The 23,339-nt window shown below is 49.2% G+C and overlaps 10 protein-coding genes across 10 annotated transcripts; 3 read left to right on the forward strand and 7 right to left on the reverse strand.

Moving 5' to 3' along the window:
• Positions 1 to 313: 313 nt before the first annotated feature.
• On the forward strand, positions 314 to 2,611 carry BDV38DRAFT_237030 (purine-cytosine permease family protein). Its single transcript, XM_032053532.1, has 4 exons — positions 314 to 869; positions 966 to 1,791; positions 1,880 to 2,241; positions 2,360 to 2,611. Exons 1-4 carry the CDS (start codon positions 603 to 605, stop codon positions 2,486 to 2,488), a joined length of 1,584 nt encoding a protein of 527 aa, XP_031917591.1. The 5' UTR covers positions 314 to 602; the 3' UTR covers positions 2,489 to 2,611.
• Positions 2,612 to 2,920: 309 nt separating this feature from the next.
• On the reverse strand, positions 2,921 to 4,415 carry BDV38DRAFT_237035 (uncharacterized protein; the record flags this gene model as incomplete). The annotated part of the gene is made up of 2 exons (XM_032053533.1): positions 4,152 to 4,415; positions 2,921 to 4,091 (listed from the first exon to the last, which is right to left on the reverse strand). Coding segments are annotated over exons 1-2 (1,073 nt in total), but the record flags the coding sequence as incomplete, so codon positions are not given.
• A 150-nt stretch (positions 4,416 to 4,565) lies between these two features.
• Positions 4,566 to 6,034, reverse strand: BDV38DRAFT_237037 (uncharacterized protein). Its single transcript, XM_032053534.1, has 2 exons — positions 5,354 to 6,034; positions 4,566 to 5,237 (listed from the first exon to the last, which is right to left on the reverse strand). The coding sequence occupies exons 1-2, from the start codon at positions 5,651 to 5,653 to the stop codon at positions 4,788 to 4,790; spliced, it is 750 nt and encodes a 249-aa protein (XP_031917593.1). The 5' UTR covers positions 5,654 to 6,034; the 3' UTR covers positions 4,566 to 4,787.
• Positions 6,035 to 6,319: 285 nt separating this feature from the next.
• BDV38DRAFT_296208 (uncharacterized protein) lies at positions 6,320 to 8,316 on the reverse strand. Its single transcript, XM_032062883.1, has one exon. The coding sequence runs from the start codon at positions 7,945 to 7,947 to the stop codon at positions 7,030 to 7,032; it is 918 nt and encodes a 305-aa protein (XP_031917594.1). The 5' UTR covers positions 7,948 to 8,316; the 3' UTR covers positions 6,320 to 7,029.
• A 15-nt stretch (positions 8,317 to 8,331) lies between these two features.
• BDV38DRAFT_296211 (pyridoxal phosphate-dependent decarboxylase family protein) lies at positions 8,332 to 10,121 on the reverse strand (the record flags this gene model as incomplete). Its single annotated transcript, XM_032062884.1, has 1 exon — positions 8,332 to 10,121. The coding sequence occupies exon 1, from the start codon at positions 9,784 to 9,786 to the stop codon at positions 8,332 to 8,334; it is 1,455 nt and encodes a 484-aa protein (XP_031917595.1). The 5' UTR covers positions 9,787 to 10,121.
• Positions 10,122 to 10,210: 89 nt separating this feature from the next.
• BDV38DRAFT_268341 (putative flavin containing polyamine oxidase) lies at positions 10,211 to 12,025 on the reverse strand (the record flags this gene model as incomplete). The annotated part of the gene is made up of 5 exons (XM_032056753.1): positions 10,211 to 11,211; positions 11,262 to 11,565; positions 11,620 to 11,757; positions 11,812 to 11,842; positions 11,904 to 12,025. The coding sequence occupies 5 exons, from the start codon at positions 12,023 to 12,025 to the stop codon at positions 10,211 to 10,213; spliced, it is 1,596 nt and encodes a 531-aa protein (XP_031917596.1).
• Positions 12,026 to 12,726: 701 nt separating this feature from the next.
• Positions 12,727 to 14,876, reverse strand: BDV38DRAFT_237047 (alpha/beta fold hydrolase). The gene is made up of 3 exons (XM_032053535.1): positions 14,416 to 14,876; positions 14,255 to 14,320; positions 12,727 to 14,200 (listed from the first exon to the last, which is right to left on the reverse strand). Exon 3 carries the CDS (start codon positions 14,170 to 14,172, stop codon positions 13,309 to 13,311), a length of 864 nt encoding a protein of 287 aa, XP_031917597.1. The 5' UTR covers positions 14,173 to 14,200; positions 14,255 to 14,320; positions 14,416 to 14,876; the 3' UTR covers positions 12,727 to 13,308.
• Positions 14,877 to 15,926: 1,050 nt separating this feature from the next.
• On the forward strand, positions 15,927 to 18,599 carry BDV38DRAFT_189240 (transcription factor domain-containing protein). The gene is made up of 5 exons (XM_032052234.1): positions 15,927 to 16,217; positions 16,269 to 17,237; positions 17,292 to 17,675; positions 17,728 to 17,963; positions 18,011 to 18,599. Exons 1-5 carry the CDS (start codon positions 16,018 to 16,020, stop codon positions 18,412 to 18,414), a joined length of 2,193 nt encoding a protein of 730 aa, XP_031917598.1. The 5' UTR covers positions 15,927 to 16,017; the 3' UTR covers positions 18,415 to 18,599.
• Position 18,600: 1 nt separating this feature from the next.
• BDV38DRAFT_189183 (uncharacterized protein) lies at positions 18,601 to 20,669 on the forward strand. The gene is made up of 8 exons (XM_032052233.1): positions 18,601 to 18,763; positions 18,822 to 18,874; positions 18,932 to 18,960; positions 19,029 to 19,168; positions 19,228 to 19,511; positions 19,573 to 19,872; positions 20,054 to 20,164; positions 20,308 to 20,669. Exons 1-8 carry the CDS (start codon positions 18,703 to 18,705, stop codon positions 20,506 to 20,508), a joined length of 1,179 nt encoding a protein of 392 aa, XP_031917599.1. The 5' UTR covers positions 18,601 to 18,702; the 3' UTR covers positions 20,509 to 20,669.
• Positions 20,670 to 20,830: 161 nt separating this feature from the next.
• Positions 20,831 to 23,032, reverse strand: BDV38DRAFT_296217 (putative C6 transcription factor; the record flags this gene model as incomplete). The annotated part of the gene is made up of 6 exons (XM_032062885.1): positions 22,831 to 23,032; positions 22,197 to 22,781; positions 21,990 to 22,141; positions 21,763 to 21,936; positions 21,363 to 21,710; positions 20,831 to 21,311 (listed from the first exon to the last, which is right to left on the reverse strand). Exons 1-6 carry the CDS (start codon positions 22,951 to 22,953, stop codon positions 20,831 to 20,833), a joined length of 1,863 nt encoding a protein of 620 aa, XP_031917600.1. The 5' UTR covers positions 22,954 to 23,032.
• Positions 23,033 to 23,339: the final 307 nt, after the last annotated feature.

Here is a 23,339-nt window from a genome sequence, read left to right on the forward strand (position 1 = left end):
GCTTATTGGGGCCCACCTGAATGTTATGTTGATCTGCAGAAAACTGGACCTGCGGGCCGAGGCTGCCGCTGTCATCGCCGTGTCAAAAGTCCTACGTCGTATCTGACTGTTGTCCACATGCTTCTTATGTAACATTAATTCAATTAAATATCACTATCAGGATGCTATTGTATAAACCCTGAGCTGTCTATGTGACGGCAATCTTTGGGATGAGAGGTTACAATAAGTTATAGGAATCTCACTGGCGTCTATGCCCGGTACTGATGCAATCTTATCCTAGTCCATATAGGCCCACTCATCCTACTTGAAATTACTGGTCTCACCACGCCAGCTGTCTCAGCGCGATAATATGCAAGCATCATGCAAGGGATTCGCAGGAATGACGCTAGCCAGGGTTGAGGTCTCATTCGGAGGATTTCTTTTTCAGATCCCCGCCAACGGAACCACAAACCGACCGATAAGAGTGCACGTCTAATAGAAGAACTTCTTGCTTGTTAATGTCCCCATGCCCCGCTCTATTCGTGCTACCACGCTTTCGCTATTCTTTATTTCTCTGATTCCCCTCCTCTTGCCTTTCCTCACATCGTGGCCGGATCACAGAAATGGAGATTGAGCGCGAACAAAAAAGCCTCTGGCATGTGGGCATCGAGTCGCACGAGGGCTCCCTCGAGTCACCCACCGAGCACACGAACACTGCAGTTGACCCGGGCGATGAGGGTGAGAAGCGTGTAAGGCATATGCAAGAAGGCAATGGCCTATTGCGATCGCTGCGCAATTTCGAGACGTGGATCGACCGCAGATTGGGCGTGGAGGCCATGGGAGTCGAGCGAGTACCAGAAGATAAGCGACGGCCACCACAGAAATTGAATGTATGTACCTAATAGTGTTCAGAGGTGAGCATGGAGGTCATTCTCTTGTTCTTGTCAAAAGCATGAAGCTCGACTGACGCGCCCGACCCCACTCAGATGATGTTCTTTTGGTTCTCCGTCCTGATAAGCCCAACCCTGATCCCGATCGGCTCGCTGGGCCCTATCTTCGGCCTCTCGGTGCACACCTCAGTCATCCTGACTATCTTCGCGGCTCTCCTCGGAACCATTGTACCCGCATTTACTGCGACGCTGAGTCCACCCAGCGGCCTGCGCCAGGTGGCCGTTGCCCGCTATGCATTCGGCATCTGGGGAGCGAAGTTCTGCGGCCTGCTGAACATCATCGTCAATGGCGGATACGCGGTGATTGCCGCGGTGGTCGGAGGCCAGCTCCTCGTCGCCGTGTCTGGCGGTTCCATCCCACTGGCAGCGGGGATCGTCATCATCGTCGCGATCGGCTTTCTCGTATCCTTTTGCGGCTTTACTCTCATCCATCACTACGAACGATACGCCTGGATCGTTGCCCTGGTGCTTATTTGTGTGACATGGGGTCAGTCCGCCCGATACTTTACTCCCACCCCCGGGCTGAGCAAACTCAGCGGCATCGATTACAGCGGGGCCTGTCTGAGCTATTTCGCCGTTGTCTTCGGCGTCGCCTGCTCGTGGTGTCCCATCGCAGGCGATTACTACATCCACTACCCAGCGGACACCAACAAGTGGCTCGTCTTCTCCCTCACCTACTTCGGCCAAGTGCTTCCAACCGTCTTCGTCGGCACATTGGGGAATCATTTCGGGGGCATCATCACTTCCAACGACGAAATGTCAGCAATCTACAACACAAAAGGAACAGGCGCGCTAATCCTAGCCACACTCCGACCATCGGGCTGGGCCAAATTCGCCTGTACCATATTCGCCCTAACCTTCCGTAAGTAACACGACCAGCTGCCCGCTACCAATGGACAAAAAAAAAGACAAGAAAGATAAACAAACAAGACTTAACTGAGATACCACAGTCGCAAACGTAATAGCAAACATTTACTCCAGCGCCCTCTGCATCCAGCTCTGGGGCAAACACTTCCTGGCCATCCCGCGCTTCATCTGGTGTGCCCTAATGTCCATAATCGTGCTCGCCCTCGCCTGGGGCGGCCGCAACAAGCTCGAAGCCATCATCGACAATTTCCTCGCCATCCTCGGCTACTGGACCCTCGCCTTCGGCCTCATCCTCGCCATCGAGCACTTCTGGTTCCGGCCCCGTCTCGGCGGTTACGATCTCAGCGCCTGGCAGGATCCGAAGCGTATGCCTGTTGGGATTGCGGGTACGGCGGCTTTGTTGATTGGAATCGGGTTCTCGTTTTTGGGGATGTCTCAGACTTGGGTAGGCTCTTTCTTTCTTTCTTCTCTCTTTTTCTCCTTCCATCTTTGGTATTGGTTGTTTGGGAGTGATTGGGGTCCTTAAGGGAGGGTATAGCTAATTTGGATTTTATTTGTTGTAGTATGTGTCGCCCGTGGCGAAGAAGATTGGGAAGAGTGGTGGGGATGTGGGGGATTATCTCGTTTTTGCTTCGGTGGGGGTCTTTTATCCGATTTTGAGGACTTTGGAGATAAGGCTTATGGGGAGGTGAGTGTGGGCTTGTGAGCCCTGGTGGTGTGGACGTAAAAGGTTGTGCCTTGGCTAGATCCATAGTGTATAGTACTGCCAATGGGTCGTTTCCCGGTAGTAAAGCAGAGTAGTAGGTTGTCTTTATAATAGGGAATATGGGCTCCTTTTAGTCTTATGAACAATTGACTGTACTATCGCTTTGTGTCTTTTACCTTATTGAGTACTAATTAATGGTGTTATACCAGTCCTCCTACGAGCTACTTCATATCTACTTAGAACTTGTAGAAGATGTATAATAAGGCTACTAATGCGCTCAGCAAGGTTCTTATTGAGGGTTTCGTAAGAGATGGTTATTATTGCTATTCATTTGCTTACCACAATTCGGTCTCCTTGATACCCTCTATTGGCCCCACATGATTATATAGTGGTCAGGTACAGAGTAGAACCAGGAAAAAGGATTTAAGATCCTAGGTCCATCGGTACTTCCCAACCCTCTACACCTGATTCGTGGGTTTGTCTACTAGTCAGATTGGGCCCAGAGATTACTGCACCAACGGTCCACTGCACTTACTCCACTGAAAATTTCCCACCCCATATATATGACTCGTTATGTGCGCTATATAACCAAATTTCGTGGGATGGCTCCTCTTCCATATGCCGAATCCATTATATTGAGGAACTACTTGAACCCAAGAGGGATAAAACCGTACTTAATTAAATAATTTTGAGCTCAAAGTCACCTCGCCCATGATTAGAAGGGTCCCAACTACGCCTAGTGCAACCTCAATAGCAAGAGCCTTTAGCGTGACTTTAACGTAGCGAATGCGAGCAGCCCGATCAAAGCTAGTCCAGGCATCTTGCAGGCTGAGATGGCCGCTGTCACCACCCACCGTTGCGGGTTTCACCTTGCCGCCAAACGGACGGTCGAAGGGCACGATCGGGTCATCCTCCTCGGGCAGCATCGAGGCAGCCACCCGAGTGAATATGGCCCTAGCGGGAATCGAAAGCACTAGGAAAAGTATAGCTGGGAGGATGCCCTTGACTAGGAAGCCGAGAAGCTTTTCAGGGTTCGGGCTGGTAACGTTCATGACGGTCCCATGAGAGAGCTCTGCAGCGGCTATGGGTAGAGAGAAAGTCGCACACATGAGGGAATTGTACAAGGCAGCTGCAGGAGCAATTCTAAGCCAATACCGGTGGCCCAGCATTCGCCGGTAGGAGCTCCTAGGAGATGGGTCGGCGATCACAAGATGAACCCAAGCCATGTGCCAGGTGGCCAGGAACATGCTAGCGACAAACCTCCCAAGAAATACACTGATCGGAGAGTGGGTCATCACAGGAAGAAAGGCTGGAAGTATAAATCCCAAGCCCATATCCCACCCGGTGAAGGCCACATACATACGAAATCCACGAAAGCATGACCTGATGCCACCACGGGCGCGTAGGTGCTTAACGGCCGAGCGTAACCCCCTGGTGATAGGCTTAGTGGCTGGTGCCGCCGTGGGCTCGGCCCCATTAGGGTCGCAGGAATCATTAGAAGCTTCGCAGTCGAGCCGAACATATATATCTGGGTTCGAGTCTTCGACAGCGGCCAGAGTCGCAATCACATGATTGCAGGTATACTCCACCTATTCCAGATCTTCAATCAGTTTAAATAGTTCTTATTCTTGGTCCGAATACCGACTCACCCAGAAGAATGCCAAACCAAATGCAAGGGCCGTCACAATGACCACTGAGTGGCCTACCCATTGCCATAAATACGATGAATTTTGAGGCTGTCCGCGGGATTGAAGCCGAGCGGAAATCAACTCATGGCCCTGGCTTATGAGAACACTACCTACAGATGCCATGATGTTTGACTGAGGAGACTGTAAAAATTTTGAAGAGGCCGGGTCGAAACTCGGAGTCGAAGTGGGCGACCTAGTGGTTTAAAAAGTCCAACAAGTTCATTATAAACATGGCCCTAATTGGTTGTGGTCCGGCGGACTAAATCGAGCGAACAAAAGTGGCGATTTGGTGCAATTTTACCGAAATCTCACTGATCATTATTGGGCCATAACCTTCCAGTCTGCAGTTCTTTATTATCTACTGAATCCCTATAAATTTGATATGCTATTCGATAACATCTTTCCTGTTATAATCATGAATAATTAATCTTGTAGACTAATCGTAGTTGTACATGAAGCGGAACTTCGTGGTGGCGATTGTCTCAGAAAACTGATATAATTAGGACTACTAGCGTATGCTAGCACGGGCGTAGGGAATCTAGAATATCCAGCCATTGACCCATAGCTCATAGCTAATCGATGCAGACAGTCGTATGGTCACCGAGTTGCAGGTAATTCATAAGATTGCCCATTCCCTGATACCTCATAGACCTGCTGGTCGTGACCCAACTCTGCCCGTGGTGTTTTCGATACCACCAGTGCGCCTGAGCCAACCCTGTGAAATACAGGCTGGGACAGCGCCTGCCTCGCACTTCTTCTACCCCAGAAAAATCCAACTCCCAACATTCCACATGCCAGACATGCCAATGGCACTGCAACCCCGACTCCAATCGCGACCTTTGCAGATGAATCTGAGGAACCCTTGCTGGTGTCTTGCGGGGTTGCTGTTACCGTGGTAGTGACAGTCGCATTACTACCAATTGTGACCAGAGGTGAACCCAGGGTAAATCCTCCGCCATTCGAACAGCAATCATTAGTATCGCCACAGCACCATGATCCATCTCCGCAAGATGTGACTCTCGCCGTCCAGTTCGAGTTTCCTCCGGCCTGTCAAGTTCCAATTTAGTCAATATGGAGCTGGAAGATGTTGGTTCTGGGAACGAGGTCGTTTTTAAGGGGAGAATGGGGCTCCTCTATTATTATTCTTTTCTTGGGAAACTCACTGCATCATCGCAAACAGTCTTCTTCAAGCAATTTGGAGAATCCCAGTTCTTATCGGTACAGAAATCCCTCCAGTATCCCGTCAGGCTCGAATAGCAGAGACCCGTGCTGTGACATGTGTCTGGCATTGTATCATTGAGTTTGCAGCACATCGAGTTTTCGCCGTCTATCGCTATGCATGGTATATATCTGGGGTCGGTCACTGCGTATCCATCGGGTGTGTAACAGGTCGCCGCTGCAATCCGATCGAGGCGGAGTACGAAGAGGGTCACCACCCATAGTGTACCGAGGGACCAGTTCATGGTTGTGGCATGTCAAAATGGCGTAATTGGTGAGGGAAACGATCCAGGGTAACCGGGGCGGCTAAGATTTTATAGCTGATCCATCGGCTGTGGTCGGCGGTTTCACAGCCTGGCGTACTTGCAGGGGACCCTTGAAGCAATGGTCCAATTAGGTGATCTGGTGCACCATGGGAAATGAGGCCCAAATTAATATGATGGTTTACTAATGTTATCCCCTCGCCCAGTTCTTCATAATATCCTCTGTTGTATATATACTGCTCTATCAACACCTAGTAGGGACTTGGGTTTATCAACCCGCCCTAGGAAGAGTTTGTTTAGGCTACCTGCTAAGCTTTGGGTCCCCCCACCAATAGAACCCGAGGCCAAGTCGCGGGGGTTGTTTATATTCAATTCCAATCTTTCCAGGCGGTTTATTTACATCCCAACGCTGGTTGACGGGTGAAATAGCGCCCAAAAACGGCAGTCCGTCGATGCCGTTTTAAGCCCTCTTTTGTCCTCACCCAATAGCATCTGGCATTCATTTATACTAGCCAGCTTCGATCACGTGGGCGCACTCACCCTATATCACTGAATGCTCAGTTAACAAACTATCAATTTATTATTGTACATCCATCACTCTAGCTAAGTTTAAATACATAGCGTTGGCCCAGTTCGACCAATTTCATCCTTCGCTCGCTCTCATATCTGATTTCGCCTGTGGCCACGCGCCTCCCCTCTAGGATAAGAATGCATCGGTTGGATCAACTGCCCTTCGAAGTGTTTCTCCTGGCCACACGTAATCTAACCAAGCAAGCCAACATTAACGCTCTCGCCCTTCCAGCCGTGCATTATATCTTAATGGGTGGAAAAGCGCACTTTTGTATTCATGCTTCTCTTATCTTCTCTGACTATCTGAGCTCGCTACCTCCAACTTGCCCGGCGTTGTGGGCCCGCTTACTTGGTTGATCCTGACCTTCATGATGAGGATGGGAATTGTGCGCACCAATAAACTCACTCACTTAGTCGACCACATGGATCCTTTTGCAATGGTTCCACCCATGATGCACTCATTCTGTGTCACGGATGTATGTCCGAAGGCTCTTGCATTCTACCCAATGCAAGGGGGGGTATCGATTCGATTGAAGCATATCACCACATTCAATATCCGGGAATCAACATTTGCAAATCCCTGAGAGGGCGGCGCTGCAATACTTTCTTTCCTAGCCAGCTCAGAACAATAGTAGTCATCGTCAGGCTATCCAGATTGGCTCAGGCTGCTCTGGGCCCACTCAGAGATACCATCGGCGGGATTATGTTTACTGACTCGATCTGCGTGGGTTGCTTGACCTATTCCATGCTCATTTAGATTACTCGATACAACAACCATCTCACATAGCTTACGGAACAGCCTTCTCGTCTTTAGCCGCCTCATCCAGAAATTCCTCAACACTGCGAGCGCTCAGACCCTCCAACAAGCCCGTCCCCCACGCCAAAGCCCTATCCTCCGGAACCCTGTTGCAATTGGTAAAACCCATAAGTCTAAAGTACTCCAAGTCGACCTCCTCACCGGCCAACTTCCCCGACGTAATCTTTTCTATCACCACAGCAAATGGCAACTTCTTCAATGTCCACGATGGGTCCCGTCTCTTGATCAACTTGTATAATTCAAGATACGTGACGGTTTGCCCGCCAAAATGAGTAAATTCGTTCCACTTGATATCGTCATGTTCCAGTATCGACAATGCCGCCCGAGCAACGTCTCGAACAGACGTTACCGTAACCTTCTGCTGTCCATCCGCATACAACTCGAACACCTTATCTTGGTGATCCATCACCCATCCCACGCCGACGTCTCGTAAATACCGCTGCGAGGCGGGGACAACATAGTCCATGAACCACCCGTTGCAAACCATGGTCCATTTAATCTCATGTTGTGCGCGGAGGGCTTTCCAAATTGTGTCTCGTGAGTGTGCGAGCATGATCGGTTGGTCACCGAAGTCTTCGATGTTGGTGGTCCAGGACGAGGGGAGGAAGCGCTTGCATTTTGGGGACCGGGTGCATGCTTCTAGGATTGCCAGATGGGCAGTGATATATTTGTCCTCGGGCCCGCAGAAGGTGGATACCACGGCATCGCAGTCGTGCAGGTGCAGTGTGAGGCTCTCGACGCTGTAATCGGTAATCCGTTGCTCAATGGGTAGGCGATCTCGGAGGCTTTTGGGTTTGCTCGTGAGGAGGACGAGTCCATGCTCGGATCTGCTGAATTCTTCGATGAAGTAGGTGCCTACGTCTCCGACGCCCGCAATTGCGATTTTCATATTTGCGGACTTCGGAGGGTGCAATCAAAGGATTCTAGTTGTGTGTTTCTTGGGTTGCGTTCGTAAACGCCCATATTGATAGGAGCGGCGGCTTCTTAAGACTGCCCTGCTAGGAGGGGCAGAGCAACGTGAGGATCAGCCTTTTCTTACCCATTTAGAGAGACACCGGGTTGCTCGATGTGGTCCAATCTGCATATTCAACCCCGCCGTGGATGATCAACCCCACTTCGCTTAAGAAGCTACACTCTCTTATGGAATCAAGTGTCGGCCTAAAGAGAATGTTCATCACGAGGGGGGCTTTACGCCCAGTAGCCTCGGAGGACAATCATAATTCATGACAAGATCTTTAATCAAAGCAGTACTCCTCTTGATAGATAACAGTTCTCAATTAGGGTCTTTAAAAAGCTCCCCATATGCACCTTGAGCACTGCGATCGAGTGCTCTCACCACACGACGTATATCGTCGTCAGTAGTCCGCGGATTGATGGTACACATCCGGAGACCAACCACACCTCCTAGATGAGTGGTGAGTATGCACGCGATATCCTCGGCGGCCAAATCTTTCGAAACGCCAGTATTAATCTGGTCCAGAAGGTCTTCACTGGGACCATGTGGGGCAAAGCGAAAGTTCACAATGGCCAAAGAAGTGGGGGCCAAGATAACCCAACCTGCCAGCCTTTTTATCTCGTCTTCAGCAACCATTGATAACTCAAAGCCTCGCCCAATCATCTTGTCAATCGTGTCCATGCCAAGCACCTGTAGACTGAACCAAAGTCGCATGTGTCGCGCGGGCCTTGTCAGCTCAATCCCATAGTTCCAGGGATTCTGGGGTTCCTTTTCATCTTCAAAGTCGCGGCAGAAATGAGCTGTGGATGCAAAACTCGTCAGAGGGTGAGACCTCTCACGGAAGAGGATAGTCCCACAGCCGTACGTTTGGAAGAGCCATTTGTGGGGATCCCAGGCGATACTATCCGCTCGGCCAAGTCCGTTCACGAGAGATCGATGGGTGCTTGAAAATGCGGCTGAGCCGCCGTAGGCCGCGTCGACGTGCATCCAAAGTCCATGTTCGTCGGCTATGTCTGCAATTTCGTTCAGAGGATCAATGGCACCGGTGCTGGTTGTCCCACACGTTGCGACAAGAAGGAATGGCTTAAGGCCATCTTGGATATCTTCAGATATCGTACGACGAAGATGGTGGGTATCCATGCGATATTTTGAATCGCAGCGGATGGTCCGGAATTGAGAGTCCAGGAAGCCGGTGATGCGAAGCGCCTTGATGATACAGAAGTGCGAGTCATTCGAGATATACACGGTCGCTTTTTGCCGTAGCTCAACACTCAAGCGTTGGTCTCTGGCAACGGTAACTGCCGTCAAGGTGGCCATCGATGTCCCAGACACAAACTGCCCCCCCGCAGACGAAGGTAAGCCGAACTGTTCAGCAATCCAGGCGATCATGGATCTTTCCACGGCGCAGACGCCGGATCCTGACTCTGAGCTTCCCGCATAGGTATTGTAAGCGGATGTAAGGGAGTCTCCCAGCCAAGACACGGGAGAGACTGGTGACGGAATGAACGCGAAGAATCGAGGATGCTTTGTGCTGATGCGATATGAGAAGATCTCGTCGGCCTCTCGGAGTACATCTTCCAATGGCCTGCCCGTGCTCGACGGAGTGCGTCTCTGAATCTCCGATAGCCATTCTTCACTTGGATAGTTGGTAACTCGTACAGTTTCAAGGGGCAGGTTGCGACATCCGACGCGTTCAGATAGCTTTTGAAAAGCATTCGTGACCTGGTTCATGTCATGGCTGTTCACTCTCTCCTCTAGATTTTGATGAGGCATCGTGTATATTGTTGTCGAGGAATACAGGTATGGACCTTTCTAGAGAATGGGTGGGATGGATGTCTAAAACAGTAAATGTGTGCAGAATGGACAGGTACATCACGCAATTAATATTTAGCATTTAGTCTGACAGAAACTAAAACTGGTTGATGAACCTGCTTGAGAAAACTCAGCGATCTCATTTCCAAGGAACTTAGGGTTATAGCAGGATTGGTGTCGGGATATGCTTTGGTTCAAAAATTACTGCAAGTCTCGTGACTTCACCAAACCAAGCGACACTGCAGGCCTAAGGCAGCTATATTCATTACATCTAATTCGCTCCATCCCGTAATTATGGAAACTGTGAAGGGTATTTAGAATACTAAACGTTAGCCATCCAGCAGTGTCATGTTTCGTGACCCCATATGTATGTACATGCATGCAGCTAGTCATCATTACTATCATAAAAGCTGCTCACCTCCCATCCATTGACCGAGCTATAATCAGCAAGTGGCGTGGTACCGTGAAGCACTTCATAGTGTTTCCTGGGAACACAAGTCGTAGAGTTGCCTTCCTTGCACCCATTCAGCAACCCAGCAATCCGTCGTCCTGCATCGCGACCTTCAAACCATGCCCCGTGCAAGAAACCAAAGTAGGATGGACTGGTAGCTTCACCCGAGAACCAAAGTCGGTCGATGTTGGCCCGCAGATTCTCATGCATTTCCAGGGTCGTGCCCATCGGCCAATTGGAGTAGCTTCCGTAGGACCACGGCTCGGTGTTCCAACGAGGATACAGAAAGGAGGTAGGTTCAGGAACTTCCACATCAGGGAACATTTTTCGCAGGACCTCCACAATTTCCTGCTTGGTCTCCTCGTCAGATTGGCGTTCGGCCCGCTGAGCAAGCTCGTCGGTAACGGTCACGAAGATGATGTTGGATTCCGGGTGGAAACCGTCCATGGATAGGGACTGGAAGAGTGGGTAGTAACCACGAGTGGCGGGGTCGGCATATAGAAAGTACTGAGTGTCCGTAGGCCAGAAGGTCTCGTTGAACTGCATAAAGATCTTCGTATATGTGCCCATGGTGAACATATGGATTGCTGTCTTCTTCCACTCTGGCAGCTCCGGGGTGAAAGTGACAACATCGTTCTGCAGGACGCCCAAGGAGAATGTGCAGATGGCGTATGCGGCTTGGACACAGCTCCCATCGCTACTGTAGACAGTGACGCCTTCGGGTCCGTAAGTGATATTCGTAACTTTCGTATTGAGAAGCAAGCGGGGGTCATCTTCAGTCAGGAACTTGGAAGCCATGCCCTTGATGATAGTGTTAAATCCCCGCTGATCGGTGACGAAGTTGTCATGGTCGCTGAACTGATTCGAGGTCAAATTGTCACTTGCCATACCAAATACTAATGAGCTTTCTAGCGGCGTGAAAGATGCCTCAAAGTCTACTTCTACTTAGTATTTGTACCGATGCTATCAGGAACAAGAAACTCACCCCACATCCACCAGTCAACTGCCTGAGCCTCCGAGTCATGCGACTTTGGCTTCCATCCAGCCAACGCCAATCCGGCCTTTGCCGTCTGGTCCTGGAGGTTTTCAACAAGGATCTTGCCAGCCGCTAGGTTTGCAATATCGTAGGCTTCGTCAAACTCGTCCAGGAGGTGGGAGTAATCCTTGTAGCCATCCTGATTGTACGTCGAAATATTACTGTAGTTCGAGTATGTCGTCTGCAAGCCAAATTCCTTGGCTAAAGTCCAAATTGGATTCTCAGGACCTCCTGGATTTCCGAGACCTTGAACCTAATCAACTATGTCAGTCGAGTGCGGTCAAGGAAAGGGATACATTGTCCGCACCCAGTTGGCACCCATTTCAACCACGTAGGGGTTTCCATCTTTGTCCTGGCCGAAATTCTCGTGCCAAGCACGGCCGCCAATTCGGTCGCGATATTCCAGGATAAGGAAATCATCCACGGACGCTTTCGACAGAGTTTGCTACGAAAGTCAGCGGTATTCTTCACCTCTCAGTCTAGAATCCAGAATACGTACAGCAGCCGAGATACCTGATATCCCTGCCCCTCTGAGCATTGTCAGTAAACCCTCGGAGATAATCGCCGATAACCGATTTGATAGACACGTACAGAATCGCAACCGTAGTCTTCTGACATGTCCCTTCCTGGTCCCTAGGTTGAGACACATAGCCCACCACTGGGTGGACAGCCCAGGCTCCGAAGGCAATTAAAGAAAGACGGCCCAGAAACATCATGAGCAATCAGAAATGAGCAGGCTCCTCGTCCACAGCAATTTGTCGAAGCCGTGCAGGAGAGACGGGGGCCTCTATAAATATTGTTTGCAGTTACCCACTTTTCCCATTCCGGCCCCCGGGCAAGTCCAGCCGTACGTTCGGGGAATTTGTTTATGGACTAGTGTTGTAAATAATTGATATAGACTGATGGAGTTTCTGCAGACAAAGCTCCACCATTATTGGTGGTCGTACTACGCGATTGGGCAAGTCCATGCGGGTCAGACTGATCGACGTACCCATATCACAGTGTTTCGATAAGCATTCATCGTTATCCTTGCCTCGGTTTCCTCGATTAGCTTGGTTTCCTCCTCCCCCTCCCCCTCCCCGCATCGTGGATGCAACTTGTCGGTAGCTTCCGATTGCCAGCAAAGCAGTGCAGACTAAGGAATGAGATATTTTCAGCTGCCTTCCAGCATTTCATAAATCTTCTTTCTCTTTTGTCCCCTTCAAATTTGGATCGTAATGCATAATTTTAAGTGAATCGGAGAAGCTCGCTTGATTAGGTAATATGTAGCTAATTAACTGGATCAACTAGGGCACTGGCAACCCTATCTTAGTAAAATTAATCGAACAGTAGTATTTATTACCAAACCATATACATATACATATACATATCTTTGCCTTCAGTCTACTGCTGCCAAATAGAATCACTATCCCAAGCGTACCTTTCGGGTTCCCCGTTCCCGGCGCTGGGTTTTTGCCCTCCTGAACCCGAACAACCCCGGCGCGTGTTCGGGCCGGATTATGAAATCAACTTCTATCCGTAGTGATCATGACCTCCCAGTTGGGGATTCGGATAGTCGAGCTAGGCAAGGCACCGTTAAACATGCATCCCATCCGAGAAACGCCGGTAGAGATAATCTTATCAGTCGTGCGGTGATAACACGGAGAAGGGAAGCATTCTAGAAAAAATCTCGGATTAGATCCTGACTGACCGACTCACCCTTAACCCTAAATAGCATGTCCAAGAGAAATTGAGTAATGCATGGAAGTTCCTGTTCGCCGAAGTTTTCCCGTTTCTTGATGAACAGAGTAGTCTGTTCTATCCTTTCACTCGCCCTCTTTCCCATGCTCGCCTGGGTATTGCTAAATCGATTTAGCTTGCACGGTTGATCAAAACGACACAGGACAGATAGTATTATCTGCATGCTACAGAATATCCATTCATTTGCTAATAAACTTATCTAGACAATCACGTCTGGACCACTGAGTTAAATAAGCCTAAAAATGTTGCCCGGGTGTCATAGCTTAGCCTTATTACTGTCGAGGGCCGAGATCATTTCTTTCGCGAATTCCTCCGCATCAGTAATAAATCCGTTATGCCCACCAGGAGCAAACACCAGAGAAGTCCCAAGCGTGTCAGACAAAGTAAGCACCGGGAGACTTGCGAGCTCCGGCGATATATCCAATCCTTTCATAAGAACTAATTGGTCTCGATATGGCCGAAGATTTTCGGGATCGAAATGATAGTCGAGTATCATGTGTAACTCAAACTCGAAGAAAAGCGCAGTCTCATCTATCGGTTGAGCAATAAGTCGTGCGTAATGCGGATCCTGACCCAATCTCCGTTGGTCACGCCCGCCTTGTACATAAGCGAGTAACACGCGTCGAACACTCGCATTCCCACGCCCCCCGTACTTTAAGGCCTTACTAAACATCCCACCTTTGATATACGATTTGAATGGAGTAGGAAGATGTTCTAAAAGAAGTGGCTCGTGCAGTATTAGATGCTGTATAAGGTCGGGACGAGACTGAAGGAGTTCAATGGCCATTACCCCACTGCCGGAAGTCGCAAAGACTGTCGCAGGTTTCCCTGGGGATAAGTATTGAATCAATCTAGCGACATCGTCGGCTTGCGCTCTCAGATGGTTCGACGTATTCGGCTCTCCAGGAGTGATCAGGAGACTGCTTCCGAATCCTCGGCGGTCATATAGCGCAACTTGAAAGTGTGATGAGAGCGCAGTGGCTAGTGGCTCATACACCATTCCGGTACCATTTGCCCCAGGCATTGGAATAAGAAGTGGCCCAGTCCCAATGATTCTATAATAGAGACAGGCGCCATCAACTGCAATGCAGGCTGCGCTAGGGCTCTTGTTTGTTCGCATCTGTACTCTGTAAAGCCTTGTGTAGGCTCTGAAAGGGTCAACACAAGCATCCCAGAATATGGACATGGGCTGGTCCACGTACTTATAGTTCAGTCAACACATACTCCCCATGATTATCCCTTTCAAAGTTAAATCGATGCTTCAGAAGCTGTAGAGTCGGATCAGTACTGAACGTGTACGGTCTAGAGCTTCTAGCAACAAACGATCCATGCTTGCAAAGGGTATTGCCTATTTCATACTTACCTTGGATTTATAAAGTCTCGGATAACCCACAATGAGCTCTGCCTTTGTCATCTTGACGATGCTCTGTCTCAAACACGGACACGGGTTTGTTTTCTCCGTCACACGATTTGCCACCATCCAGGTTCATCGGTCGGAAAACCTGCCATTGCCAGGTGGATAGCTCGTTGCCTCGAATCTGGAATAACAGACTTTAGGCCCCGACATTCATCCTTCGTCATTAATAACAAAAGGATAACAGCGGCACTTGCTATCCTATGAGATGTATATTACTTGCATTTCAACAAACGTTAACGCGAGGCAAAATGTGTCCACCGGAGTACGCTTGCCGTTGGAAGCTCTCGAGGACCTTCATCCATCATATATAGTATCGCATTTGGTTACGATCGGATTAATCACGCAATCAGGGAACTTGGAAGAAATCAACCTGATCCGTAAGGCCATGAGCAAGTCACATGGTCCCGGTGCCACATCCGGACTAGACCGACGACTGGTGATTTCACCGGCAGTGAACTTCTTGGCTTTTTCTTCCGATAAACAGGACAGGACTTGATTTAACCTGGAAGCCTGTCGGGTGCTACGATGGTTACTCGCTGAGGATTATGTCAAGCGTTACGCGTCTTGCGATGATTCCCACCCACTCCGAACTATCGTGACATTAGGCAACCACATAAGATCTTCTTGGTATATCATCTGAATCTGGTTATCGTTTGAAAGCGGTTATGCTGACAGGGAAACAGAGGACAAATCTATCTACTCTGACTGACTACGCGGGGATGAACCCCTCTCAAGATCCCGCCTATGCATGCGGTAATGCAACCAACGTACAGATCTCGGCCAATGTTGTAGATGGGCGTTCATAGGAGGGGTCAAAGAAATGACGAGAGATTATGAAATCCTAACCGTGACCGTGTCGGTTGCTAGTCTCGCACTAATATCGAATCATCCTTGTGTGTGATAAGGCGGGTGATAGGGCCACCGCACAACTTAAGCGCTGTGCTGCATTTTGGCGCTTATATGCACTATCCTCTGCCCTGGTGGACTATGTGCTCCCCACTTTTTGTGAAAAGTCACTAGTTTCCAACGGGAGCTTAGGTAGGGCGCCGTTCAAGGCACTAGCCCCAACCGTAAGTGATCCCTCTGCATGATGGTGGCGGATCATCCTATCTTTGTACTCGGTTTAACGACGGCAGTGCGGAAGGCGCCTGATATATGCATCAGTGTCCCGTAGTAAGCGATGCACATGCAGGAATAAACTGCTCGAGAAGAATGCTCCTATCACAGACACTATCTAACCTTTGTCCCTTGAAAAAACAGTCTCCAACAAGTTGGTCAGACGTGTTAGACCTGAAGCCAGAGTGGGGAGTCACCGACTCCCCCAGAATTAAATCCAAGCCTCTCTTGAGCTGTCGGGGCATATAAATATTTGTCAATGGCCCACACGAAATGCTACGATAGAATAGAATCAATCCTATTCTTGATTCTTTATGACGACAAGTCCACAGCGTCCGAACGCTCTTCACTTTCCAACGCCAATTCACAACATTCGGGCCTGCTTTTATTTTTGGTTTCTGTGACCTTACGTAAATATTCCTGTTTGTCAATATGCAGTCTCGAAGGTCCGCTATAGAAAAAACCAACGGGTCACGCCGACGAAAATCGTCATTGTGCTGTGAGCCATGTCGCGAACGCAAATCTCGCTGCGACGGAAGGAAGCCCATCTGCGGGCCTTGCACTCAACGGTCGCATGCAGCTAACCGGTGTCTTTACAGACGCAACATTGTCAGGCTATTGGACACCGATGAGTATGTTTCCATTGAAGGGTTAAAATGTGACCATTGCTCACAGGCATACAGATACCTACAAGTACTTTATCGTCATATTCGGGAATTGGAAGAGGTGTGCCACGAAGCTGGGATTCCAGTGCCTACGTTTAATCCAGATGTTTTATCCAAGGACTCGGATGGGGAGACACCTCAGATTGGCTTGGGAATCCAATTCGATGCTCAGACAACTCTTCCAGATCAAGGGGATTCCCGCGCTTTCCCCCCGCCAATAAAGCCGGAAACCTTTCCCTCCCTTCTGACAAATCCACAGGAGGGTGATTTAAACTTGCTGAAGGCTAGTAATTTTATTGGTGGTAACGACGGGTTTTCAAATCAACCGAATAAATTTCTCGGTAGCCCACCTCCTGCCTACCTCATACGTCTTTTGACACAAGGGCCTCTGCCGAGAGATATCCCCTACGGTCCTACTCATGCTCATTTGGATGGCTCCCTATTACCACCGCGGGATCTTGCCGACCATCTGTTAGGTTGCTTCTGGGATCGGGTTTACTGCCTTTATCCTTTCTTTGACCGGTCCAGTGTCCAGAATGCCTATGAGGGTCTCTGGATATCCGGCAACGCTAATGACAAAAAGCCCAGTAAACTCAACATCGGCCTAGGCGGCAGGTCTGACACCGGTCGTCAGTCACCAGTCTTTATTTGTGCACTGAACATTATGTTTGCACTTGGGTGCCACTTTGCCGATTTATCGGTTCCAGATCGGAATGCCATAGCCCATACCTTCTTCCTTCGGGCCAAAATGAATATTGGCCTGGATCTGCTGGAGATCCGAACTTTTGGGGCTGTCCAGACTCTTTTATTGGCGTCACTGTATCTTCAAAGCATACCCGATACACATAAGTCCTGGGATTTGGTAGGAGTGGCGTGTAGAATTGTCCAGGCGCTTGGGTTCCACGACAATCAACCGGAGAGCTTTAAAGACCCGTTCGAATTAGAAATTCAGCGTCGCACATGGCATGGGTGTGTTATGATGGATACGTAAGTTCGTCACTGACTTATTCTACTGGCTCTGGTAAAAGCTAACGGGTGCAGAATCGTGAGCATGGCTTGTGGGAGACCTAGCACAACGTCTTCCTTGCCGGCCATTCCACGGCCAGGGGCAGTAGGTCTTACCCCTACAAACACCAAGGACCCCTATTTGACAGCCTTCTACCCCGCTAGTCTAGAGCTGTGTAGCATTCTAGACACTGTCTTGTCTGCTGTCCACATAGTACGGTGCGACCGATCGGGCACCCCGGCTAGCTCAACAACTGCACAACAGGACGGATTAGATGCCGTGGATAAACTAGAAGCAAAGCTATTTGAATATGAATCCAGCCTTCCCTCAGTTCTCAGTTGGAATCGTCCATTTAATCCAGCGACTGATGTGACCCAGCTGTTGACTTTGAGGCGTCAGAGAAATGTTTTACATGCAAGGTGCGACCCACGGTGCAATACTCCTTCCTGAACATCCTAATCATGGTTCTAGATTTCTTTACCTGCGTCTCCGCCTCTACCGTGCCGCTTTTACCCAGCTCTGCTCTGAGATGCTGGCTCAAGAGGATTCTGAGACCGATCAGCATGACCCTGCCCTTTGGACGCTCTATCCATCGATGTTATTCAAGTGTGCTGCGGCCTGCGTAAAAGCAGCCATCGACTTGGTTTCCCTAGTATATGACAATTACCAAACATCCGCCACCGACACCTGGTGGCACAATGGTTTCTGTAAGCTCCACCCGATGCGATAAGTTTTGGACGAGGCTGACCAACAGACACTTCGGTTGCGGGTATGGTCCTCGTAATGTCCTACACCTGCCTGCCCGCCCTGTCCGACATCGAGAAACCTGCCGTTAACGAAGCCTGGCGCAAGTGCGAACAAATCTTGCAGTTCATGATCCCGTATAATTTCTCTTCGAGAAATACGTTGCTCTTTTTACGGGCCGCTCGTGATCGGATTCTATCGTATCTCGAAGAAGAAATTGAGACGGGCGCAACTGACATGGGTCCTGATTCCAGCCTTGTAGATGACATGGAGAATCCTTTTGTCGATGAGGCAGACGGCTTGTTCAATGGAGCGAACTGGCTGGGCAGTGCCGTGGCTATGGTCGGACTGGGATTCCTATGCCCGGCCGATTTCAAATGGTTTCAGGACTGGTTGGCAGAGGAGCTGCCGTGATTCTTTGGAGTGCGACTGCGTGGTGTTTTTTTTCCCCTCTTGGTATTGTTTAATTGTCACGCGCTTGTTTGATTGGTTCAGAATGGATTAATTTTACATCGTTCAGCCTCGTGGTGACTTGTCCATCGTACTAGAAAACAGCCACTTAGCGCCGGCGGCTATGCATGCGTTAGGCTGCGCTCCTCGGCCCATAGTTATAACATCCCCATTAGTCACCGTTTTGATCCCATTCTTTTTCCACTTCATGTTGGGGTAAGCTCGGGGCTTATTAGCAGAGCAGCTCTCACGATGGAACTCAGCTCCGTAGACACGCCGCAGCCGCCCGAAGTCACCATCTTTGAAGATGTTGGTATGACCCGGCCCTAACTTTGCATTTACCTTCTGGAGAAAGTGCTAATAGGCATTAGGCACCGATATATTGCGACCGCAAGAGGTGGTCGACTTAGGAGCATTTTTGAGTGTTTGTTTACCTTCCTCCTACCTTCAATATTGGCACTTGACCACTAACAAACCGCAGTCATCTCAACGCTCCTCTACCCAGGTCATGTATGTATCTATAAAAGGTCAAACTGCTCATCGAAATACGATAGACTAATGCTCGTGCTATATTATAGCTTTGCTCAACATGAATTGCTGGAGGAATACGACTCCCATCTCAGCCTTCCTCCTGATTTCCGGAACACTTTCGGAGCGGACCTGAACTCCTCGTTTCACACTGAATATGGCTTTACCGGACACGCAATCACCCACCATGGTGAGTTCTACCTTGTAGCTACGACCCCCAGGTGTAAGAGAATTAATATGGAATGCTAGTCTCATGGTCCTTGTTCAAAATCAAAATAGTCGAGCAACCGGGCGAATATCACTGGATTCAGGCATCCGTCTTCATCAATTGGGATCTGCAAGCTAATCAACAAAGAATTGTCTTCGTTGATGTCCCTGATAATGAACGCAAGCAGCTTGAACAGAACTTTCCCACCCGGGATATGAGAGATCGAAACCCGTACATCTGGCATGCGGTATTCGGGCACATCATGGCGAGTTTATATAACCGGTCTTTTTGGAAACAACGAAATGTCATCCGGGAAACAGAAAAGGTTTCTTTCTGCCTACAGTCCCTCCAACCTTCTTTACCCGACCCTAAACTAAGGAAAACAGATCCGAAATGCTTCCAGCGAGAACCTGCCCAAGTTCCTCAAAAACCTCAACGATAGCGCCCGCCATGCTGTGCATCTGAACGAGACCATGGAGGTAGCGGAGCATACCATGAACAGGTTACTTATCGAGCATTCACACTGGAGAGATGAGTTTCCGGAATACGTGCTGGGACAGAATAATGTCGTCCGCGGCACGTATTTCCAGACGAGGCAGAAATTGGCCTTCGTCGCGAAAGAAATCCATTCGGCTAGAACTAGGTCAAGGACTCTAACTGATCGATTAGCTAGCGAGATTCAACTTGTATGTTATTTACTCCTCTCTCTCTTTCTTTCTTTTTCTCAGCCCCCTTCCCTCATTTATTCATCATTTCTTATTTTTTTCTTCCCCTTCTTGTTCTTCTCCTTTGCCTTTTAATGGTGCATCTGATTTAACATACAAGGAAAGACCCATAATGCTTCAATCAGATGCTAACTAAAAACAGGCAAATACCCTCGTCTCCCATGAAATGAGTCGTAACACCCGCTACGACAGCATGGTCATGAAAACCCTCAGCTTCATGGGTATGATTTATCTGCCGGGGACATTCGTTTCCGTACGTTCGATTCGCCTTTTCCTCTCTCTCTCTAATCCACCCTTCCAACCCCTCCCCCGAAAACTCTTTCTCTTCTAAATGACACTACAATTGTAGCGAAAGAAAAGAAAAAAAAAAAAAAAAAAAACCTAACAATGACCTAGGGCATCTTCGGGTCCAACTTTTTTGACTTCCAATCAGGCGCAAAAGAATCGTGGGAGATGTCCCACGAGTTCTGGCTCTATTGGGCCGTGACGATTCCGCTGACGCTGGCGACCTTTGTGGTCTGGGCGTTGTGGCATTATCGGGCGCAGTTGGGGTTCTTGGGGAGGGGACGTATAAGGGATGCTAGTGAGCAGGTTTGATTGGGTTGATTGGATTTTTGGATATTGGATTTTGTGGATATCGGGTATTGGGTATAGAGTATAGTATTATTGATGATGTTATGAGTTATGATTTTTCGCTTCTACACGTCTTTCGGTGTTTTATATTTTTTTTGTCTGGATATAACATGTGTTTTTTCTTTTCCAAGTTATGAAAATTGCTATATAGGAATGTACTTTAAACGCTCATGTTATACATATATTAAATATAGAATGGTATATATCATTACGCGGTCTCTATCTGTTGCGATGAGTATCATCCCGGGCCTAAAACACCGTATACCTTAAAAGAGTCGATCATGAATCATACGTCACCGCTTGTGGTATCGCTCGTCTCTTCTTTAATCCGCACCGGATGCAGACACCATTGACCATCTATTTCGATGAACAATGGAGCTACCTCCACTGGTAAATTAACCCTCAACTCTCGAGCCGCATCCTGGAGCGACCGTAGGAGGCGCTTGGCCTTCTCGAACCGTCGCGAGAATGCCTTCGCTGCAATACTGAGGATGATGAACGCTTCGCAGTTGTCGGCCTTCTGCAGGTTTTCTAAGAGGATGAACAGTGCCGCTTGGATCCACTGGATGTGGAAGATGGGCATGTGTTCAAGGCCCCACGTGGTTCGGTACATCTGTACCCAGTGGCCGATACTACGGGCGGAGGATAAACAGGTGGTGAGGGCTTGTGCTGGGTTGATTGTGTCGTGATTCGTGTATGGCATAAGTTTTTCGCGGGACAGCCTGTGAGGGCTATAGATGGCGATCAGAATGGCGTGGTAATACATACTACACGGGTTAGGTCTTGCTCTGCCTAGTTCCGGGCGGTAAACAACTCACTGTAGACATAGAATGTGCGGGATTTCGGTGTCCTTCCCTATCTTCAGGCATTGTGGTAGCCGATCCGCCCATTCAGTGAGACGTTTGTGGAATTCGGAAGTCTTTTTTTCTATGTCTGTACGGGAACGAGGCGCCTCTTTGCGAAAATAAAAGTCGGTGACGTCATATGCAATTAGATTCAACGAACAAAGCTCGTTGAACAGACAGGTCTTGTGCGACGGCGTTCCGTCCGCGGGTGTTGGATACGGATGCCACTCGTCCTGATTCAATTCATGATTCACCGGTAAGAAAGATGATTGGTGCGGCGGCTTTATTGTCGGTGTCTTCTCGTATAACAAGGCGTGGGTCCTAGCTTAGATCAGTCATCGCTCTCCACTGTTGTAGGAGTCTGGGTTCCTACGTGGCGTTATTGAATAAACCCCAGCTGGTGTTATTAACTACCCGGGCCATGCGAATTTCGTCTTCGTTGACTGTCGATGCGAGCACTGTGTACTTTTGCGACAGTTCGTGGGCTGAGTAGGCCAGTTGGCTTCGATAGATCCATGCCTGGCGGTCTTGGCCGATCATACAAGCACTGCTTATTTATCAGTCTGTCGCTCTGCGATGGTATGTAGCGCAAGTACTTACCGCGCCCATAGCACACCGATACCTTGAACGGTGGGGAGACTGATTCTCCCTTCCTCTTTGTCCAGTAACCGTTTGGCCTCATCGTAAAAGTGGGCACCTTTCGTCGACACATCCCTAGGCACAGCATACGCTTCGGGATAATCTGAGTATGTCTGCGATCGTTATTACACAGAACACAACCCCGGACACAGACGGGGGACAACGTACACATGCATATGCTAGAATTGCATTGACCAAGAACGGAGAACAATATTTGGCCCCCAGCAACCCCGCTTGCATATCGTAGATAAACCGATCACGATCAACCCAATTAGAGAAAGGATGGAACCAGGTGAGCCACAGGGAGATGAGATGCGAAACAAAATCGTTGTCCGAGACGACGCTAGTCCAGGGCTTCGCGGGGACCTGAAACAAGGGTTGACCCGACAATCGCTTCGCATCCAGGATCCGACGCACTGATCGCGAGTCCGCGTCTTGTAATCGCTGGACCTCATGACTCACCTCAATGAGCTCGGGCATAAGGGCCAGTTCAGATTCGGGCACCTGATGGTTGAGATAGTATTGGATCTCCGGCAGCGAGGCATTACTTCGAATCAAATTGAGTAAGGGAATCGTGCTCCGGTTGCCACTTTCTCGTAGGACACTGACCAGGCGAAAAAGAAGATCCTCCTTCTCCTCGAGTTGGTCAATCTTGCGTTTTAAGGCTCCGCGGCGACGTTTATCGAGAGTCTGATCGAGGGTACATTCGAGGCGGCTTTTGACGCAGTTCGCACAAGGTGCAGTCCCGGTGCACTACGCATGTCAGTACCGAGAGCTATTATTACAGGGAACGAAATAATACCTTGAGCTTGCGAGCCTTGCAGGCTGAACACGCTGTGCCGACATTTTTCCTCCGTGGGTGAGCATCATTGCCACCCGGGGTACCGGGCGGCGCGGGTGCCAGCCGTCGTTTGGAGTCTGTCATGATGTTCTACAGACATCAATCCATGATGAGAGCGGAGAAAAACGGCCTTGAGGGCGAAAAAGGGAGAAGAAGCGGGAAAAGAAAGCAATGAAGGGATGAAATCACAGAGCATGGAATTGGATACCAGAAATTCCGCCTCACTCGCGCGTCGGCGTAATTGGTGGGCGGAACTGCACGCACTTTCCCCGCATAGAGGACGTTTCAGGATTACCGTAAGTTACACAAGTGTCGGGTGGCTCTGACACTCGACTATACCACATTGGGGTAAATTGGGACGCGTTCGTACGAAAATACTTTACAATAGTCTTACAAGCCATTCTCGAAGATAGTTTCCGCCAATCAAATCCTTTCCCTCGACTGGATCCAATCGCCAATTCTTTTGGTTC

Source organism: Aspergillus pseudotamarii (assembly GCF_009193445.1).
Source record: "Aspergillus pseudotamarii strain CBS 117625 unplaced genomic scaffold BDV38scaffold_7, whole genome shotgun sequence".
NCBI lineage: Eukaryota > Fungi > Ascomycota > Eurotiomycetes > Eurotiales > Aspergillaceae > Aspergillus > Aspergillus pseudotamarii.

What these genes read in the sequence shown, in the direction of transcription:
- BDV38DRAFT_237030 (XM_032053532.1), top strand. Translation starts at nt 603, where the DNA reads ATGGAGATTGAGCGCGAACAAAAAAGCCTCTGGCATGTGGGCATCGAG. An exon ending in GGCCACCACAGAAATTGAAT is followed by an intron (nt 870 to 965) that starts GTATGTACCTAA and finishes GACCCCACTCAG; the next exon opens with ATGATGTTCTTTTGGTTCTC. An exon ending in TGGGGATGTCTCAGACTTGG is followed by an intron (nt 2,242 to 2,359) that starts GTAGGCTCTTTC and finishes TATTTGTTGTAG; the next exon opens with TATGTGTCGCCCGTGGCGAA.
- BDV38DRAFT_237037 (XM_032053534.1), bottom strand. Translation starts at nt 5,653, where the DNA reads ATGAACTGGTCCCTCGGTACACTATGGGTGGTGACCCTCTTCGTACTC. An exon ending in AGACTGTTTGCGATGATGCA is followed by an intron (nt 5,238 to 5,353) that starts GTGAGTTTCCCA and finishes GGAACTTGACAG; the next exon opens with GCCGGAGGAAACTCGAACTG.
- BDV38DRAFT_296208 (XM_032062883.1), bottom strand. Translation starts at nt 7,947, where the DNA reads ATGAAAATCGCAATTGCGGGCGTCGGAGACGTAGGCACCTACTTCATC.
- BDV38DRAFT_237047 (XM_032053535.1), bottom strand. Translation starts at nt 14,172, where the DNA reads ATGCGAACAAACAAGAGCCCTAGCGCAGCCTGCATTGCAGTTGATGGC.
- BDV38DRAFT_189240 (XM_032052234.1), top strand. Translation starts at nt 16,018, where the DNA reads ATGCAGTCTCGAAGGTCCGCTATAGAAAAAACCAACGGGTCACGCCGA. An exon ending in AGGCTATTGGACACCGATGA is followed by an intron (nt 16,218 to 16,268) that starts GTATGTTTCCAT and finishes ACAGGCATACAG; the next exon opens with ATACCTACAAGTACTTTATC. An exon ending in CTGGTGGCACAATGGTTTCT is followed by an intron (nt 17,964 to 18,010) that starts GTAAGCTCCACC and finishes GCTGACCAACAG; the next exon opens with ACACTTCGGTTGCGGGTATG.
- BDV38DRAFT_189183 (XM_032052233.1), top strand. Translation starts at nt 18,703, where the DNA reads ATGGAACTCAGCTCCGTAGACACGCCGCAGCCGCCCGAAGTCACCATC. An exon ending in CACCATCTTTGAAGATGTTG is followed by an intron (nt 18,764 to 18,821) that starts GTATGACCCGGC and finishes AATAGGCATTAG; the next exon opens with GCACCGATATATTGCGACCG. An exon ending in CGCTCCTCTACCCAGGTCAT is followed by an intron (nt 18,961 to 19,028) that starts GTATGTATCTAT and finishes GCTATATTATAG; the next exon opens with CTTTGCTCAACATGAATTGC.